Below are 19,989 nucleotides of genomic sequence, written 5' to 3' on the forward strand. Positions count from 1 at the left end.
AGGTAAAGGTAGTCTGGACAACCCATCCGCCTGACAATTTCTCCATCCAGGAATGTACTCAACTCTGTATAAGTATTCCTGTAGACGAGCTGCAAGTCTAGCTAACCTTGCCGATCCCTTGCCTGCTCCACCAGGAGATAAGATCTTGATAAGAGGTTTGTGGTCTGTCTGTAACGTAAACTGAAATCCCCACAGATACATACGAAAATATTCAGCACCCCATGCCGCCGCCAAAGCCTCTCTTTCAATTACAGAGTAATTTCTTTCAGAATTAGTCAGGGATCTTGAAGCAAATGCCACCGTTTTAATACCAGATGTATGTACTTGTGCTAATACAGCTCCTATACCTACCGCACTAGCATCTACTGTGAGAACTGATTTTAATTTTGTGTCAAATGGAGTTAGAATCTTTGCTTCACAAATCTCTTTTTTAATCATATCAAAGGTTTTTTGTTGGTCTAGATCCCAGACAAATTTGTGACCCTTCCTTAGAAGTATTTTAATTTTCTCTGTCTTCTCTGCAAAATTCTGTACAAATTTTGCATAGTACTCAATGAGTCCTAAGAAAGATCTGAGCTGATCTTTGTCTGATGGTGCTGGAGCTTTTCTTATAGCCTCCACCAAATCACGTTTTGGTTTAATACAATCACATGGCAATGTATAACCTAAATATTCCACTTCTTCTACACCAAATTTACACTTCTCTTTTTTAAGTGTTAAGCCCGCATTATCCATTTTGTGCAACACCTCTTTCAAAACCAAATCATGTCGTTCTTTTGTTTCCCCGAATACCAAAACATCATCCTGAAAATAAACAACATTCTTTGTATCTTCCAAAACTGAACCCATCATTCGTTGGAATACTCCAGCAACGGATGCCAACCCAAACGGCATCCTAGTGAACTGGAAAATCCCCTCAGTCGTGATGAATGCTGTCAGTGGTTTCGATTCCGCATGTAATTTTATTTGGTGATACGCACTGCGCAGATCTAATTTTGAAAAATACTTCCCTCCTTTCAAAGGTAGAATAAGTTCATTTATATTTGGTAACGGGTGATTATCCACTACAATATTCTGATTTAGTGTGCGCAAGTCCACACAAAATCTGTAACTTCCATCAGGCTTGCCTGTGATAACAACGGGTGAAATCCATCTTGATGTCTCAATCTGCTCTATAATACCCTGTTCTACCATTTCACCTAGCATTCGTTTAACCTCTTGTCTAGCAATGATAGGTACTTTCCTAACCTTGTGTTGCATTGGTATTGCATCAGGTTTTAATACAATTATGTGAACATACCCTTTAGGTTCACCAATCCTATCTGCAAATATACTGCTCATTCCTTCCACAATGGTATTCGTTATAATCTCATCTACAATCATCACTTGGTGTTCAGCTCTCGGATTTATAATTATGTGCAAGTCATACTGATGTGCCCAACCCAAGATAGGTGGTCCGCTGTAAGCCACATACACTTTCCCCTTTACACATCTTTCGTGAAAGTGGATATCCGCTACCATAAATCCAATAAAATCTACTTTTTCCCCTTGATACCCCCCAGGATTGATGTCTTTTGGGAGTAATTTTCCATCAGGCCAATTTTGTTCAAACAATACCCGGGGAATAATCGTCCAGAAAGACCCTGAATCCACCATTAATTCCACTTCTTTACCGTGAATTATGAATAATGCTTTGGGTCTTGTTCTTCTTCCTACCGGATCTACAAAATTCTCCTCATCTACACACAAGATTTTATTTTTTCCTTCCACTTCACATAATGATGTAATATTTCCTACCTCACTCTGCACGATTGACACCTTAGGTTTGTATGTTTTGCACATCTTATAAAAATGACCTTTACGGCCACATTTCTTACATTCTTTATCAATGGCATAACACCTCTTATAATCTGCTGTATGGTAAGTGCTTCCACATCTAGTACACATTTTTTCATTCAATTTGCTGGTGTCCGAGTTTGAACTCGAGCTATTAGTGTATTTCTTCCCATATACACCCTTTTTACCATTGACATCAGTATTTTTATTAGCACTTAGTGCTCCCACCTCATCCTTATCTATGTATGTCACTTCCGCCGAGTTTTCCTTCTTTTCCATCTCCTTCATACATGTCTCGGATTGCTCTACAACTTTAGCTATATCAATAGCATTGGACAATGTAGGATTCTTTGCCGCCCATAACCTTTCTTGCATTTTTTTGTTCCGACATTGTACAATAAATTGATCTCGGATCATCTCTTCCCTCATGCCACCAAATTGACAATTTAGAGACAACTCTCGTAAGCGTGTTACGAACTGATCAATTGTTTCATCACATTTTTGTGGTTGAGTATAAAATTTGTGCCTACACATTACTATGTTTATTTCTTTAGCATACTGTTTCTTTAGTCTTTCCTTCGCTTCCAAATAAACATTAGCTATTACCCTTCCTTCTGCATCCACCCCAACTGGCAAAAATTTAAAAGCATGCTGCCCCTCTTTTCCTAATGTACTTAATAACAAAGCCTTTTTCCTTGATGCACTGAAAGCTTTACCATCAAGGCTTCTATATAATTTTCAAATATTTCTATCCACTCATCCCACTCAATAGGAAGAACTCCAGGTTGTTGCAGGAATAACGGTGGCGCTATTACAGTGGGATTATCCATTATGCTGAAAGATCAAATTCAATTCCAACTACCACCCCGTATAATGGTTTGAGGAGAAAAAAAAAAAAAAAAAACTACACATACAAGGAAAACAACAAAAAAATATATATTTTTTTTCCTTTGCCTATGCTCTTTTTTTTTTAACTCGAAAAATATTTAAGATTCATTTCAGCCATCCTAGGACACATATTATACCCAATGCTTTAAAGTTATTTCGATATACTCATAGAATGAATGTTAATCCAATTTTCCTCACTCTCGACAAGGCTGTGCAAGAACCGATGACTCAATGTTTTCAATTTAGGCTTGAATACGAGAAAAACAATGTCTGCGTGGTACTGTTTCCTTAACAGAAAGTTAGTTTCCTTAGTAACGATATCACCAATGTATCTGTAACGCTTGCGTGAGTGCGCACGAAAGATCCGTTTCCTTGGATACAGCACAACAAATATGGCCGCACCCCTTACGTGACCGCGTCTCCACGTTTTAGCGTATGCGTTCCAGTGATTCTCTATACGTCACTGTAGCTTGAGAACGCTGGCATGAAGACGCTCATCAGGCTCTCCCCATGGAACTTTCAATCCACGCGCCGATGTTATCTTTCAGAATCCAGGTAACGGTTGCACTCGTAGTTTGTTACTGATCCAATTTTCTTAACAGAAAATATTTTTTTTTTAACCACGAAATCACCACACCATTTGCTTCTGAACACCGAACCACTTCTTTGGTATCAGAGTCAAATTACTCGCTCAATCCTGACATGTTCCAGATTTCACACTCGGAAGCACACGGAACTAGTAAATCAATCACGGTGGTACATTAAACAATATTCTCCTTACTGCGAATGCCTTCACCTTCCCCTCGATTCACTTAGTTCCTTTGCCCAAGAATTCCTCGTGTTAGGTCGATTCGTTAACACTGCGTGAGTTCGTCTACCAACGCCGTTTCCGCTCCGTGCACCATTTCTTACTTGCTGGCCGACTGTCGCCAATGTTGTAATCCAATGTAAGACGCAATCAATACAGTTGAAGTACCAAGTAATATGTACTTTATTCAAAGCACAGGAGTAGCGTTGGTGTTCCCAATACAGCCAGCAAACAACTGCCAGTGAAGGAACACTTCTATGATACATACCATGGCAACCTTAGAACATGAAACTAGAATGTGCATTTAAAGCGCCATAACACAGAAAACATTACAATAAGTGCCAAACATAACAGCCGGTCTGTTCACTGCTCAGAATCTGAGCAGGCCGGTTTTATATTTTTTAATGCTCAGACTCCGGTATACCATTATGTAAAGTGTACGATTTAACACCTTTCTTCGCCGTTCCTCTCAGTAGGACTGGAGCGGGGGCGCCGCCGCCATTGCATACACTGTTGGTTCTAGCTTCCACTTTCGCCTCGGTATTTATTTTATATTTGCATCAAGCAGCCTTGGATGTTAATCTGTTAACACGCACACTTATTTCCCACAAGGAATCATGAAGTCTGCTGGCTCTGGACAATTAAACGCCGATAAAGATGGGAGTATTTATTTTTCAGCGTTTTATTGCCCACTATGACCAGCTCTTAAGATTTAATTAGAATACAAGTGTGTGCGCGTTAGTAGATTAAGATCCAAGTCTGCTTGATGCAAATATAAAATACCAGGGAACGTGAAAGCTGGAAACCAACACTGTAAGCAGTGCTTGCCCGTGGGAGGCTTCTCGTCGGCAGAGCTCGGGCCTTGCGCCTTGTGCTTCTCCTTTGATGCGCTTAGTTCGCATTGAAGGTGCATGATGGCCTGGCTCTTCAAGCGGGCCAATGCCAGAGGATGTCAGTTACCAGTATCGGTGATTGTTTTCTGGTCGGTGTATGTAAAGAAAGGAAGATAGAAAGAAGGAGACTAAAGAAAATGTGGAAGTAAGGTACGAGGGAATGGTAGGAAGGAGGCAGGAAAGGTGGAAGGAAGGGATAGCGGAAGGAAGGAAGGACTTTGAAGGGAAAATGGAAGTATGGCAGGAGGAAGCTGCTATGAATCTAAAATGCTTGACATGATATGTGAATTTGCATATTGTCACTTTCCAACCATTTCTTTCTCTCTGCAGGTTGTCGTTTTGTATTTTGAGCCCAGCACATTCCGCTGTATTCTGCTCAGATGGGTTCGTCTTCTGGGTTACACCACTGTCTATGGGACCGTGACTCTCAAGCTTTACAGGTACGCTCATATCAGACTGAAATCAGACCTTGGAAATTGAGTACTTTTGTTCTTCAAGTGAAACAGGTTCTGCATCTCCAAAGAAAGCAAAAAGGCAGACAGCACTACATTGTTAATTTAGTATTTCTAATCAGGTTGGTGCAAGCTATTTTATTTTCCTTGGGTAAACAAGGGAAGAAAGCGTTCTTGTGACTTATCTTTGCATTAACCATAGTCGGAAATTGTTCAAAGCATCATAAAAGTTTTATGTGAGATATTCTTTGATATTCAATGATTTAAATAATGTACATTCACAAGATGGGGTATCAGAAATTGTTTATAGAGCTCCGTGTAATCTCCCCATGTGGATAAGGGTGATTCTCTTCAAGCTATCATTTCTCAAATAACTGTGACGGCTGTCAGTAATAAGCAACTGAGAAGGTACTCACATCAAAAGACTTTAAGGTCAAACTCAATAAAGCCTACTGTTATAAGCCCTCCATTCCAAGTACCCAGATAAAACGATGCTTGAATACCATACGGTGAATTCTTCATATCAAGGGGTTATCTTTTTTTTAGTGTGATATTGCATCATTGTGAATTCTGCAGGTTGGAATGCAGGATACTATGGTTATTAGACATATTTTCCCTTGACCAAAAAATCAACATTTAAATATTGGAGGCTTTCCCAGCAAAATGTTTGAGGTGAGGTTTTGGAAACAGCCACCGCTGTCATATTTGTGCAAAGGGTGTAATCTTGATTCAGACACATACTCCACTTGAAGCCCAAATCAAGGTAGCACATGTCTAAGAATTAGGGCAATTATGTTGTGACATGAGGTGAGTCACTGAGCAGGAGTACTGTACAGTACTGTCATATCTGCTGTGATATTAGCCCACCATCACTAGAAGAACAGTATTGTACAGCAACCCACTGAGACATAATAGTAAGTGGAAAAGCTATCATTTGATACAGAAGAAGACAGATATGTAGCAATACTTCCTAACCATTGTTTAAGCATTAAACCAGTGAGGGATGGAGAATCCATCTTCACACGTTGGGGCTCTTGCACTATGTGCTTTTCGGTTGTGTTTTTTTTCTCCAAGTCTCTTTATCAGCAGTTCACTTCAATAGTTGTTTGACATTTTTGCCCTTATGCTAAATGGTCTGCTTGCGTGTCATTTTTATGTGACCAAAACTGAGGTACATTTGTAGGTCTTCCATCCATCTAGGTTGTCTAACTCAATAGTCAAATGCCGTGATGAGCCTTCCGAGCAGGTTAGTGGTTGAATGTGGTCAAGGGTAACATATATGGTATGATCTTTGCTATGTTCTCGCCATAGGCTTCTCCGGCAAGCTCCAAATAATCAAACCGGATACCTTTTTAAGTTGTGTTGTTTCACCTCTAGTAAGTATTTGTCAAGCTCAAGATACATTATGGGGTTAAGTGCAAGAATGAACAATAAATATGGCACTGAATGCAGTGAATTGACTAATCCACACCTAGGTCAATAACCTAAGTAGTGTTTTTATTCTGTTTGAAGGACATAACATGAATTGCTGTGTGTCTAGTTAATTTTACGTTACTCTCAATGTTCTTAATAGACCCATACAAATAAATATTGTTTCCTGGTACTATCTCATATCCTCAAACATCAAAAGAAGTCATTCGTTTTCATTCAAAACTAATGTTAAAATTTCAGCCAATCTATATGAGTGAACAAATGAATGAGCTACTTGTTTCAGAACAATCACAAATCAGAGCTAGATTCATCTTAATTTAAAAACCTTCTTATTACAGCTACCCTTTAAAAAAATTGAAATGCAGTGACTTTCTTACTTGTATTGCATCTATTACATTTTACACATCAAATATGCTTTTGAGAGCATTCTCCCTGACAATGTCGAAATATATAGTTTATGATCAATCTATACACTCCTGCTGCGGGTTTTAATCGATTTGGCTTAGGAAGCAAATACTCTTATCTGCAACAAAGTTCCAGGTGATCTACAAAATGTTTTGCCCCACTTCTTTATCATATTCTTTCTGGTAGTCATGTAAGGAGTCATGTGTAGGGGGAGTCACACAGTCATAATGAAATCAGGCACTCTAACCTGAATATCTATTGCTCAGCAAACAATCAGCCTTTGTCCCTCAGGATTGACTTTATCTTTGCATCTTTACTTGCTACTACTTGCAGTGAAAATAGGTCACCATCAGAATGTGATGGGCTACATGTGAAGCATCATGCAGTTCACAAGTTATGATTCAATCTCTATCCTTGAACTCAGCATTGGAAGATGTTCTAGAAGTAGTTGATAACAATGGTGGCTGCTCATATGCCATCATGTCATAGGAGTTAGTGCTTCATGTAGATGATATGCTATCCTCTCTTCACAGTCCTTCCTTCTACATATATGGGTGCAGAACTTTTAAGCACCCCAAAATTCACCTCAATCTGAATGCGCACTTTTACTAGATCCGAGATGGTGTTAAATTTCAGTTTCATCAGGCAAAGTATCCCTGTGTTAAGGCGCCTCCCAATGCATCAAAAATCAGAAATACAATCAATCAGTTAAGTAAATGGTGCACTGACTCATTAACAGAGTTCTAGACCAATTGAATAGTTGAAGAGTTTTATTACAAAATTCAAATATGAAGTGGTACAGAAACAATGCCATGAAGGCTGCTAATTAAATGGCAATACAGAGGAAGGCAAAATCTGAAATTAGTGGGCAACATAACTGGGAGAGTATTGGAGAGCACCCTAATAAAACAAGAAAGTCTTCTGGCTCACCCTCAAAATCAAAGGTTTTCATACATTATTTTCACATATGAAATTAAAAGGTTTGCATAATCACTGCGGTGTGACCAAATGTATCATTTTATCAGCAAATCAGAGCACAGTAAAATTCAGCGTCCTATTGCCTTAATATCGAAACACTATCCCACTACATGAATAATTATTCTGCCCTTTCTATGCTACTGCTTTCTATGCTAGTGTCCTCCATAGATGCTAGAACAAACTAGATACATGAACATTTTGACACAGTGATCTTCTGGAAACATTTTGAAGAAATAGTTTCAGTTTCATAACTGAGCTGAGGAAGTTCATCGAAGTCAAAAGGAACAACAACAATGGAAATATATAAATACAAATAATCTGCTTGACTGCAGGCAGCAGCAACAATAACTGTGAGATGTGCAGGGGGGAAACATGAGTGACAAGGGTGACTTCCATTTTGGACCAGACAGCACTTATAACTAAATTGAGGCTTTGTTGACCAGGATCAGAAATCACCATTTCACACATCATACCGTTTTTTTAAAAGCAAAAATACTTTTTCCGTGGAGTTGAGTGTGAAAATACATTCTACATCAAGGGTCTCCCAACCTTTTCTGTAAAATGGGCTACTCTTGTTCAATGAAAAGCATCCCAAGCTACTAATATTATTAGTATTCTAATGGTGACCACATTATGCATAATTTGCATTAGTGGCCAGGCCATGCAATATTACCAGCAGTGATCATCACAGTGCATCAAGCAGGGTTGCACCAGGTTTTTCCAATCGTGAATGCACCTACATGGCAATAAACAACAGTCATAGCTGAAATGCACTCAGCATGAAGGTAATATTATTAGCAACATTGCATGATTTTTCACTAAAATATCTGCTTTAAATATATTTTGGAAGTCTATTTTGTTCCAAACAGCAGCTTTTTGAGCAATGAAAATACACAATTTGTTTCTCAAATACACGCTTTTTAATTTTGGGAAACATATAATATTTCAATCAAACAAAATCTTATTTAGTGGGCTGGGTTGCACACAGGAGAGCTACTTCCAGAAAGCCAGAGAGGCTACTAGTAGGCCCTGAGCTGCTCACTGGAGAAGCCTGTTGTACATGTTATTAATGATGCACACACATAGAAATACATATAGGTCTCTAGCAACTCCCCCTATGAATATTTTAGAATCACTAAAACACACAATTAATCTTATTAAACCAATCAGCTATTGTAACACAGTCTCCATCACTTTCTGCTTCTTTCAAGTTCATTCTTCCATCAAAATTAGGTGGATATAAACATGATCTATAGCATCCTCCATCTCAAATTCTTCTCTCTTGCACTTTCCTTTCCCTTATACCCACATTTTAAAAGCAGAGAATTTAAGCAAAAGAAATAGAATAATTCCACAAATCATAAACATTATGACTGGGTTACAAATTATTCTTACCAACCCCCCTCCAAGACTATCAAACCGTTCGCCAACCTTGCTAAACCCCTTTGTTATCTCACTAACCCAGGAACCTGCTGTTTCCCAAAAGCCATGCTCTTCTAAAGTTTGGACTTCAAAAATATGTTAGTAATATCATTCACATATGTATTAATACCTCTACTGTTATCAGGTATGAAGGTGTAGCATTATTTTATCTTTAGTACCTTTCAAACATTACCCTCCTTTGCAAGAAGTATATATAGTCCTAAGTGGTTTTGCTTAATCATTGTGATTACCTCAGAATGTTTCTGAATTAAAGCACCAGCGATATTAGAAGCAAGCCGATCCACAATTGTAGACAAACATCTAATTTTCACATCATTCATAGCCACACCTATAGATGGAATATAGACTAGTAGCTCCGAATATATTTAATCCTATCTGTTTAAACCAACAGCATCATTCACTCCACTCATGCAATAGATTATAGGAAACCTCAAAGCAAGTTAACATGAACCAACCCAATTATTTGGCAAATTGAAATAAGCAATCTTACTGCATATAATTAATTATTCTCAGAACTGGTTCCTCATCAATCAGAAAATCACCATTTATAACATGCCCTTTTTCACGTTCACATTCACCCACATATTTCAATGACCTAACTACTGTAGGTTTAAGATGCACCATAGACAAATTTGACAATCTAAATTCGTCTTGAGCCTTAGTCTGATCTCTTATCTTCTTTTCATTGTTTCAGTCTCTCACAATCTAAACTCTTTTCTTATTGTATTTTTTTTTTAAAACTCACACTCTTCATTATTAAACTCCACACATGCTTGTGGTTAGTCTAATTCATTTTCTGCTTAATTTGTGCAACCGAATTTAGAAATTTACCACATTTGAGACCATTATTGAGATACTCGGAGAGATTGGTAGATCTTCCAGTGAGATGAATTAACACATAACAGGACAGACCATAGATATCGGTTGTTGTAAGTAGGTAGAAACTTCACCAGCAGAAGAGAAGTGCAACAGTGTTTGACCTTTATAATCTTTACTTATTCACTCAACATTGTAGTATAAATATTATCATGAAGTTCTTGAAATTCACTAGCGAAGCTTCCCCTATGTGCCAATCAATCCATCAGTACTTATAGAGCTCAGCTATTCACACCTGTTGGTATCCAGGTGCTGCGGTTTTGCTGGTGCCAGTCGAAAAGCCAGGTCTTGAGTCGCTTTTGGAAATCTGTGAAAGAGGGTGATGTTTGTAGGTGGAGTGGAAGATCGTTCCAGGAGCTTGTTGATGTGGTCCAGTCGTGTGGCAGCTTGCGTGACAGTTTTTTTGATGTGGATGGAGATCCATCTGAAGATCTTTCTGAGCATGCGGAAGGTGTGGATGAAGGCGGAGGAGACTGCATTGACCTTGTGCTTTCTGGTGAGTTAGATGTCCAGGATGATGCCAAGGATGCAGGCATGGTCAGTCGGGGTGGGAGTGGGTCAGAGTTCGAGGGCCAGGAGGTGTCATCCCACGGGGAGGTGGTTTTCCTGAAGATCAGAACTTCTGTCTTGTCCATGTTGAGCTTCAGCCTGTTGGTCCTCATCCAGTCAACGATGCCCGTCATGGCATTGTGTAAGTTTGTTCTGGTGATGGTGGGATATTCCATGACTGAGAGGATGAGTTGGGTGTTGTCTGTGTAGTATATTCTTTTGAGTCCATGGGTTCTGAAGATGTCGGCCAAAGGTGTCATTTAAGAGATGAACAGGGTGGGGCTGAGGGATGAGCCATTGGGGAATACCACAGTTGATGCTTTTGGGCTCTGAGATGAAGGGTGAAAGGTGGATCCTCTGGGTGCATACTGTGAGGAAGGAGGCGATCCATTTGAGGGCATTTCGCGGTACGCCGACGTGCTGAAGTCTTCTGATGAAGGTGTGGTGGGATGCAGTGTTGAATGCCACTGAGAGGTCGAGGAGGATGAGGGTTGCTGTTTCATCCCGGTCATCATTGGTTGCGATCAGGGCTGGCTCAGTGCTATGGTTGGCATGGGAGCCAGACTGTGAGGCGTCAAGCAGGTTGTTTCTTTCTAGGTTTTCAGTGAGCTGGTAGTTGATGGCCTTTTCGAGGACTTTGGTGCGGAACAGGAGCAGCGAGATGGGATGGTAGTTTTTGAGTTTGCTTGATCAGAGGAGAGTTTCTTCAGGAGGAATATGAACTCTGCGTGTTTCCATCCATCAGGGAAGGCAGATGTGATGATGGTTGTGTTAACCTCTGTGGAGTCATATTCCATCGGAAAAAGGAGTCTCAACAACAAGCCAACTAAGATTATTAGTATCATTAGCAAAGTGTTCCGACCAATAATTTTGCAGCATTTGCTATAAGCCATTTTCCATTGCGATCAAAATAAAAAGTAATTGTTGAACTCCCAGCATTTTACAACATTTTCTTTAAAACTTTTCTTCTTTTCATCTTTTTCTTTGAAAACAATAAAAAAAATCCAAATGGATTTTAAAAGTTTTTTTTATTCTAGTTCAGTTCATGTTCTGAAAAAACTGTCTTCTTCTCTTATCTGGATCTGATTTAAAATGTTCAAATTTTGGACCAATCTATGACATTCTCTTATGAATCCTCAAGGTGGTTCTTCTGATTCACTGTCAAAAGTATATAGCAACAATGTATTGTATTGCAAGTCTCTGGTTCTGAACCCTCTTCTTCAGATACAGATGCATTCAGGTGGAGCATACTTTCTATTTGGGATTCATTCTCTTGCTGGTCTTTAAGCAGCTTGTGATTGACTTTCACTATTCCATGAGTCAGTCAGTCAGAAATAACTTTATTTCACCAACACAATAATGGCATAAAAAATATTCTACAAATATATACATTTCCATTATTATATAAGTTAAAATTATGTGTATTACGGCAAGATTCTTAAAAGAATAAAATCACGTTAAAACATTATTCCTATTATACAAATGATGACAATTCATAAATATACATACCATTATTGCACAATTCAATGGTTAAACTGCAGGTTGAATGACAGATTGACAATTTAGCCTTCTTCTCTTCAATGCAGATAAAAGGAATGATGGCAAAGAAAAACATGTACAGGGATCAGACAATAACTGTAGGTAATATAAAGCCACACAACGCTGTTTAAAATTCATTTTGCAGATGAGGGGTACAATAAATCTTTTCCTTTCTTCACCATAGATTTTACAGAAAAACAAACAATGTAGATCACTCTGAGCGGATCGATTGTCGCAAGCGCAAGGTGGTAATTCGGACATCACATAAGTATTCAGAGGGAGACCCAACATCAGGGGAATATAATTTAAACAGAATCTTACTAAAATATATGTTGTAAATTTGTAACAAACGATAAGTAGGTTAGATTGACATCAATTGACATTATACTCGGTACATCGTGATATGCTCTGACTGTCGACAGCTTAAGGTTGGAATCCTGCCTGTAAGTTGGTCAGTAGGTGGTTTTTCAGCACTTTCTTAGATATAGACCAACATGTAGTTGGATCTGCAAAAAGATGATGTAACCCAACTGTCTTAAGGGCCGATTCGACATATTTTAACCAGCTGATATTATTCACACCATCTAACTTTAAAGCATCACTTATAATGTCCCTAGTCAGTAAGAGAGTCTCCTGACGACAAACCGAATGCCACATTAGAATGGATGCAATACAGATTTTATCACTAATATAGGGAACAGTTAAAATTAGAGCATGACTGAGGCAAGGGGGGCTAGTTTTTCAGAGAGGCATCTTCTATGCATTGCAATTTAGAAGAATCTGAGATGCCCCAGACAGCTGCCCCATAGGTGGCAGCAGATATAGTTTTTGCTTCATAGACCTTCTTTACCACTTCAATAGGTTTGGAGCCGATTTTATTTAGTAAATTTAAAGAGAGTCCCAATATTTTTTTTCCATCTGGAATCCCTGTTAAGAACCATACTTCACCAATTATTATGTCGATGAAACATGACCCCCAAATAATTAAAAGAGTCCACAACAGCTAGCCTCCCCCCTTCAATATGAATTTGGGGCTGTTTATGCTGTTTTGGGCCTGCAACAAGAACAAAAGACTTAGAAAAATAGATTTTTATATCCAGAATATTCATAAAATTTGTATATTCCATTACAAGTCAGGGCAGTGCGATACTAGTATGTGCCAAAATCACTGCGTCGTCCGCGTAAAGGAGTATCGGTACTTGTGTTGAATTAATATGGGGGACATCTGGGATGGATCCTGACAGAGCAGATTCTACACCATTTGTGTAAAGCGCAAATAAAAAGGGGGCAAGGACGCACCCCTGCCTCACACCTCTAGTGATTTTAAAGTGTTTAGTGCATTTTCCTCCCTTGCCTAAACGAACACAGGCAGTAGCTCCAGTATACAGGTCACAAATTATATCAATAATCGGTCTATCAATCCCTATTGCCTCCATGATCTGCCACAGTCTAGACTGTGCCACGCAGTCAAAAGCTGCCGACAGATCCATGAAGGCAAGGTATAGGTGACCATTCTTAGCTGCCGTATATTTGGCTATTATTAGATTCAGATTCAGGCACTGATCCACTGTGCCTTTTCTTTTTCTGAAACCATACTTACATGGAATTATAATGTTCTTTTCCAAGGCCCATTCCCCAAGTCTATTCTGAAGTAGCCGGACCATTAATTTAGTGGTGGAAGCTATCAAAGATATGGGCCTATAATTTTTTGGAATTGATCTATCCCCCTTTTTATGAATAGGAACAATTACAGTTGTTTTCCATGAGGGAGGTGCACCTATTTGAGTAATTTTATTAAAAACATTTGTTAAAAGCGGGGCCCAGAGATCTTGGTTATCTAGGAAAAGATCAATTGGGACACCGTAGGGTCCAGGTGCCTTCGCTCTTTTACACTGGCTAAGGGCGTATTTTATTTCTTCCAGCGTAAATAGGACATTACTTCCTGTGTCAACTAGACTTGGGGGGAAGACTTGCGTGGTTGCCTCCTCACTGATTCCAGATAGGCTTTCAAAGTGTGTAACCTATGCCTCCTGATCTACATGAGTGTCTGTTGTCATCCTCTGCTCCTCCCTTAAAAATGGTGCATTGATTAACGACCAAAATGTCTGTGAGCTATTTGGTAAAGCAGCCTTTTGCAAACTTTCCCACCAGTCTTCTTTTAGGGTTTTTAGCCGTAATAACCTTGCTTTCTTATGAAGCTGGTGTGAATACTTGATCAAAATTTGGTCTCGTGGTTTGGACTTTAGGGCCGTATGAAGATTCTTAAGTGATTTTTTACATTCCTCATCAAACCACTTGGGCTTCTTATGGTACCCTTTACGTACAAAACGTATTAAATTATTTTAAATTTCCAATAAGATTAGTTCAAATGCTGTGATTATGCCATCATCAAATATTAGGTCTAGACAAGTCATTATCTCTGAAGTTCGTTTGGAGACTATGTTACACAGAAACTTCACAACATCAACTCTCTCCCACTTCAAGACAATCCCATTCTCCCATGCATTCACCTGTTTGATGTGAAGCTTAACAGAACATTACCTTTTTGGTAGAGAATGGATAAGAAATGTGGTTGCAGCATGATCGCTAAAAGCATAAAAATGATTCTTGAATTGGGAAAAGAGCTTCCTTATAGGGTCAGAGACCAAAACATAATCCAGCATCGAAAAGTGGGAGCGACTAGAAAAAGTAAAGCTTAAATTGCCAGTTAAGGTTTCAAAAGTATTTAAAATACGAGATTATTTATAATTAATGGCCTATTTAAGCCATTACCATAGTCATTACGGCTGAAATGAGGAACAAAATCCCCATCATCATCTACTAACCCACACACTGGTGTATTATTCATATTGCAAGGATGAGCGTTGAAATCCCCAAGCGTGATTATATCGCAGGGTTTGTTGCATGCTTTCTCCAGATCAGTAATATCTCTTCCCAGAAGGCCCAAAATCGCATGAGTCCATTTCAATTACTTCAGGTTCTTCATTGATTGGTTTTAGTCTTTTATTCTGCCAGTGCTTTCTTTTACATGTTCTATTCAGTATCATCCCATGCATCTTTGCTTACTACCGCTGAATCTTCTCCACTCACTGAAGGACTTGAACTTTGATCAGCATCAGCAACATTATTCAATTTTGACTTTGTATCAGCTCTACACTCAATGCTTGACTGTGAATCAGTGGGTGTGGACTCCACTTCTTCATCCACCTCCCTCACTCTTCTTGTGTGAGTGGCATCGATTCTATGTGGAATGTCAGTACACTTCACAGCACTGTTGGTCACATGTATAACTTGAAACTGCCCACGTCAGCATTCTTCCAAGCAGTTCTGGCAGATATGTTTCATGATGACTACCCAGTCACTAGGATTTTATGGTGGTATTGGTTTCCTTTGGTCGGTGCTGTTGCCAAATTTACTTGATGTGAAACAAATGTCACTGTATAAGCTAGACCTTTTCAGTAATCTAGAATGATGCCATCAGTTATTGAAACAAGTGTGGCTGAAGGGTTGTAAGCCTATTTCCTTGCTCTGCCCATCAACAAACACTGCATGCTGTGAGGGGAAACAATCTTTACATGGTGGATTTTACTGCGCAATACAATCACAACGCGGTCGTTACAACATCCGTGTTGTAACCACGCAGTGCTATTACGATGCAAGTCATTACATTGACTTGCAGGAGATGGCGCTCTAACATAAGGAATAGTATAGTTTACTATTCCAACACCTTCCCTACTGTTACATAGGCTAGAGTTGGAATAGTAAATTATACATTTCTAATGTTACGGCGCCATCTACTGCAAGTCGATGTAATGACTTGTGTAGTAATGGCATTGTGTGGTTACAACGCGGTCGTTGTAATGGCCGCGTTGTGATTGTATTGCGGAGTAAAATCCGCATTGTAAAGGTATATATTCGCTGTGAGAGACAACTCTTTTTGTCTGGGGCACTTCTGATATTCACTAGGACAAAAGGGCATCAGGCTACTTTAGTGTGGTGGATGTACATACTTTAGCCAGACTGTTTTTTTATAGTTCGATTCACCCTCTCAATTATTCCGGAAGACTGAGAAAGATAACTTCAATGGAATTTTTTGTCAATTTGGAGAGCTGTATAAATCAATTGCGAAATCTCATTTTTGAGGTAAGAGTCATGATCTGTCTCACTAGAGGTCAACAGTCCAAATCTTGGTATTAATTCCTTTAAGAAGAGTTTGGCAACTGTCAAACTGTTTGATCTCTGGGTGGGAAAGACCTCAACCCATTTAGAGAAAAAGTAGACAATTACACAACTGTATTTTAAGCCATTATAAACTGGCTTTTCAATAAAATCTTCTTGAAGTCTTGCAAATGGGCTCTCTGATTTGTCAATATGATTCATAAGAACGCTAGTCCTCTTGCCTTGATTATTTCTCTGACAAATCAAACAATGATGGCACAAAGCTACTGCAACACTCTAGAATTTAGAGTTTTTCCAGTATCTGTTAAATGAACAGGTCCTGGCATCTCTCCCTTAATGTGACTGATTATGAAAATATCTAGCCACACAACACAACGTTGTGTCAGGCAATACATACTTATACTGAGTAATATAAATGTCCTGGTGATTGTTCTTGTAACCTAACATTTTCCATTGTCTTTTCTCATCCTCTGGGGCTTCCTCTTGGAGGTTTCTCAAATCACTTAAAGAAGTCTGAATTGAATGCATTTGAAACAACCGCATCTTCTAGATTTACCTCAGAATTGTCTTTTGAGACATTGTTTTGCTTCTTGAATCATAGTTTCATTTTCAAGTGTACAGTATCTGGCCACTTGGTCTTCATAATTGTTTCCATATCTTTTCCTGACTGATGGGAAGCACACTTGACTAGAGCAATCTATTTTGCTGCTGTATGTCTTTAACAAAATCAAGTATATAGAGACTATTCCTGATGGAAGTTTCAGAAGATGTCATAAAACCCCATGGACCACTCCAAAATGATATTGCCTATATGTGTAGGTCATCACATTAAAATGTTCTGCAACAAGCTCTTGTCAATGTAACCAACTCTGGCTCTTGTGCTAAAGTTACATTTGGCATTAGGATGCATCATGGTCTTTAGAAATGGAGCATACTGCATAGTGAGCCTTCAATGCTCCATGATGGTCTGTTAGACTGGAACCATCAACAAGCAGAATTAGATCAGCCATTTGAGAGGAATTTCTTTAATGTCTGGCTTTTGTTTGGCACATAACTTTGTGACACTAATGCAGTTATGTTCTGGCTCATCATCATCACAAATGTAATGGCAGTTTGCTATTAATGGAGAGATCATGCGACTATGGATCGCTCTTGTATATGTGTTTTGTGGACGAATGTTATACAACAAAACATAAAAAAAGATCAAAGTAGGGGAAAGAAGCAATCTGTCAAGGGAATGTTTCATCGTCAATGAGGTTGAAACAGGTGTGTGCCTGCACCACCCCTGTTCAACTGATACATCTCCGACCTCTCAATCAACCTTGACAAAGATGGATATATATTAAACACCCTCTATGCGTATGATCTATTGTTGATAAGTAAAACACAAGTTGGTGTGTAAAGAGTGGTCGACAAGCTCGCTGAGTACTCAGCGGACACCTCCCTTGAAATTAACCTCAACAAGGCCAAGACCAAGTACTTGGGAGTCACGCTGGATGTATAAGCCTCTTTTGCCCCAGAGACGGAAAGTATTAAGGGAAAGGGATCAGCCCTAACTTTTGCATTCATAGCCCCTGCCAAGAAACTTTGGGCCCACCATGAGTCCACTCCTAGCCATGGTTAAGTCAAAATTCTTACCTGCAATTTTCAGTGGCAGTGAACTGATGCTCAGGCAGGATACAAAACTCCTGGAGAACCTTCTGACACGGATGGATACACATGTATTTTAATTGCCTAGATCAGCCTCCCCAGCACAAATAAGACAAGAGTTTATCTTGACAAAACAAACCCTGGTTAGGGAGGGGGCTTTAGTTTCAAGAGATAACTGGATGAATCCATTGAAAACGTGGGTCCCGGGAAGCTATGGCCCTTGCCAACAAGCCAAACTGTGTAAAAACCAGTGAATAAGTGTATTCAAAGGATAAGCCGGTTGGAGGACAAAAGGGCCCTTGCAAACTGGGCTGATACTAAACTCACAGTCATGATGGAGCAACCAACTTTTGGGGCCTGCTATACCATACAAATCAAAAGGAAATTCATTGATCTACGATTAGGGTCCCCCTCAAAATTGGATTGTACTCTAAGTGATTGGAAGAAGATAGCCATGTGAATAAAATATGTCGGCTCTGTAAGCTTGTCTAGAAAACCATGACACACATACTATGCATCTGCCTGTATATGTTGACTTATCGGAGGTAACTACTGCATAAAGAACTATTGGCCGTGGGATTTCGAAGTTGCAGGCAGGCACTCATTGAGTCATTAAACACATGGAACTTTATGTTGAACATCCAAATGGTGCCATTTTTAGACAACTTCAATAATGAGTTTGCAATTGCCGCCAAACAGGCCCTCAGGGCATCTGCTACAGAGTGACACCCAAGGACATACATCATGACTTTTGCGCTCCCCCCAATTAAATTATTACTCATATTTTCTTATCCAGAGGAGTGTCTTTTTAGTTGGGTTATTGCTGCCCTCCATCTTGACCCTTAGTCTGATGTTTTGTCTCTTGGCACCGGTATGGGGCTTGTTTTTTTTAATATTGAGAGAGAGCAGAATGTGGGCTTGTCTTTTATTTTAACCTTTGTTTTTAATAGGTTTTATGGGTAAAAGGTATATGTCTTCAGGGGGACTTGAGGATTTGTGATTATTTATGTTGTATCATGTTTTCTTTTAGCACCAACGTTTATTGAGCTTTGCATCAGAGGACTCCAAAGGGTCACATATAGACAAAGGATTCTGTAACAAGGATCCCTCCACCATACATACCAGAACATTATGCACAGAAACTCTGTTACACTCCCACCCGCCCCAACATAGCAGCTAGATTCTTCTACAGCTGTGTATCTCTATCTCGATGTATTGTCTTGTAAATTGCGGCCACTTCTGTTGAATCTCATTGTCCAAGGGTAGGCCAGCTGCATATACCGGCTCCTGGAATAGGCCCCTGTAATTTGCCCATCACTGCCAAATTTTCAAATGTTTCTGTGGGCACCCTCTGGCCTGGTACATCGCTATTTACAGCCCCATACAAAAATCCATCCCACACCTACACAGACAGCGATGTGGTGGCCTTCCACAGTCTAGCTATGTCTGTCTTTGCCAATGTGTGCTCCAGGAACAATAGGTGTTTATACCAGTTCCCCCCCTGATTCCGTCGGTACAATGTAAATGTTGCTTTTTTGGAGTGAGCTGGACATCAGAAAGCCAGGACCTCACACAAACAGTAAGACACCCCCTTCCTGAATTGGGCTAATAAACCACAGGTCCATACAGTGTGGATAAATATGCCTTACTCAAATTAACATTGCAGGCACATGGGGGACGTGATAAGACCCACACATTCTTGTATAGTATGCTCGGTGTGTATAGTCTAGTTGATTGAATCTCAGACAAGAGGAGATAGCCACACCCCTGGGGGCCTTTAGGGCCTCTACCCAGTTGTCATCAACAAGGTCATCTATGTCTGCCTGCCATTTCACCGGAAGCGTCGTTGAGCTTTTGGTGACTAGGGATTGATATATTTTTGTAATTTTATGACTCCCAGGTCACCCGTCAAAAGTTTGCCTTCAAGCGGATTAAACTCTGGGATATAGCATGTTGAAACTGTCAATATTTGAAAAATTCACGACGATGCATCACGAAGTCGGATTGGAGTTCCTTCCGACTTCAAGATGCATCGTTCCTTCCAATACCCTGTGTAAAGACT

General features: G+C 39.5%; 1 protein-coding gene across 1 annotated transcript in view; it reads left to right on the plus strand.

The window, feature by feature from the left end:
• GPR158 (G protein-coupled receptor 158) overlaps positions 1 to 19,989 on the plus strand; it is a 1,311,614-nt gene that overhangs the window by 1,048,680 nt on the left and 242,945 nt on the right. The window contains exon 6 of the mRNA XM_085631696.1: positions 4,756 to 4,865. Coding sequence (XP_085487822.1) covers positions 4,756 to 4,865 — 110 coding nt within the window. The remainder of the gene's footprint in view (positions 1 to 4,755; positions 4,866 to 19,989) is intronic.

This window comes from Triturus cristatus, chromosome 10 (assembly GCF_964204655.1).
Source record: "Triturus cristatus chromosome 10, aTriCri1.1, whole genome shotgun sequence".
NCBI lineage: Eukaryota > Metazoa > Chordata > Amphibia > Caudata > Salamandridae > Triturus > Triturus cristatus.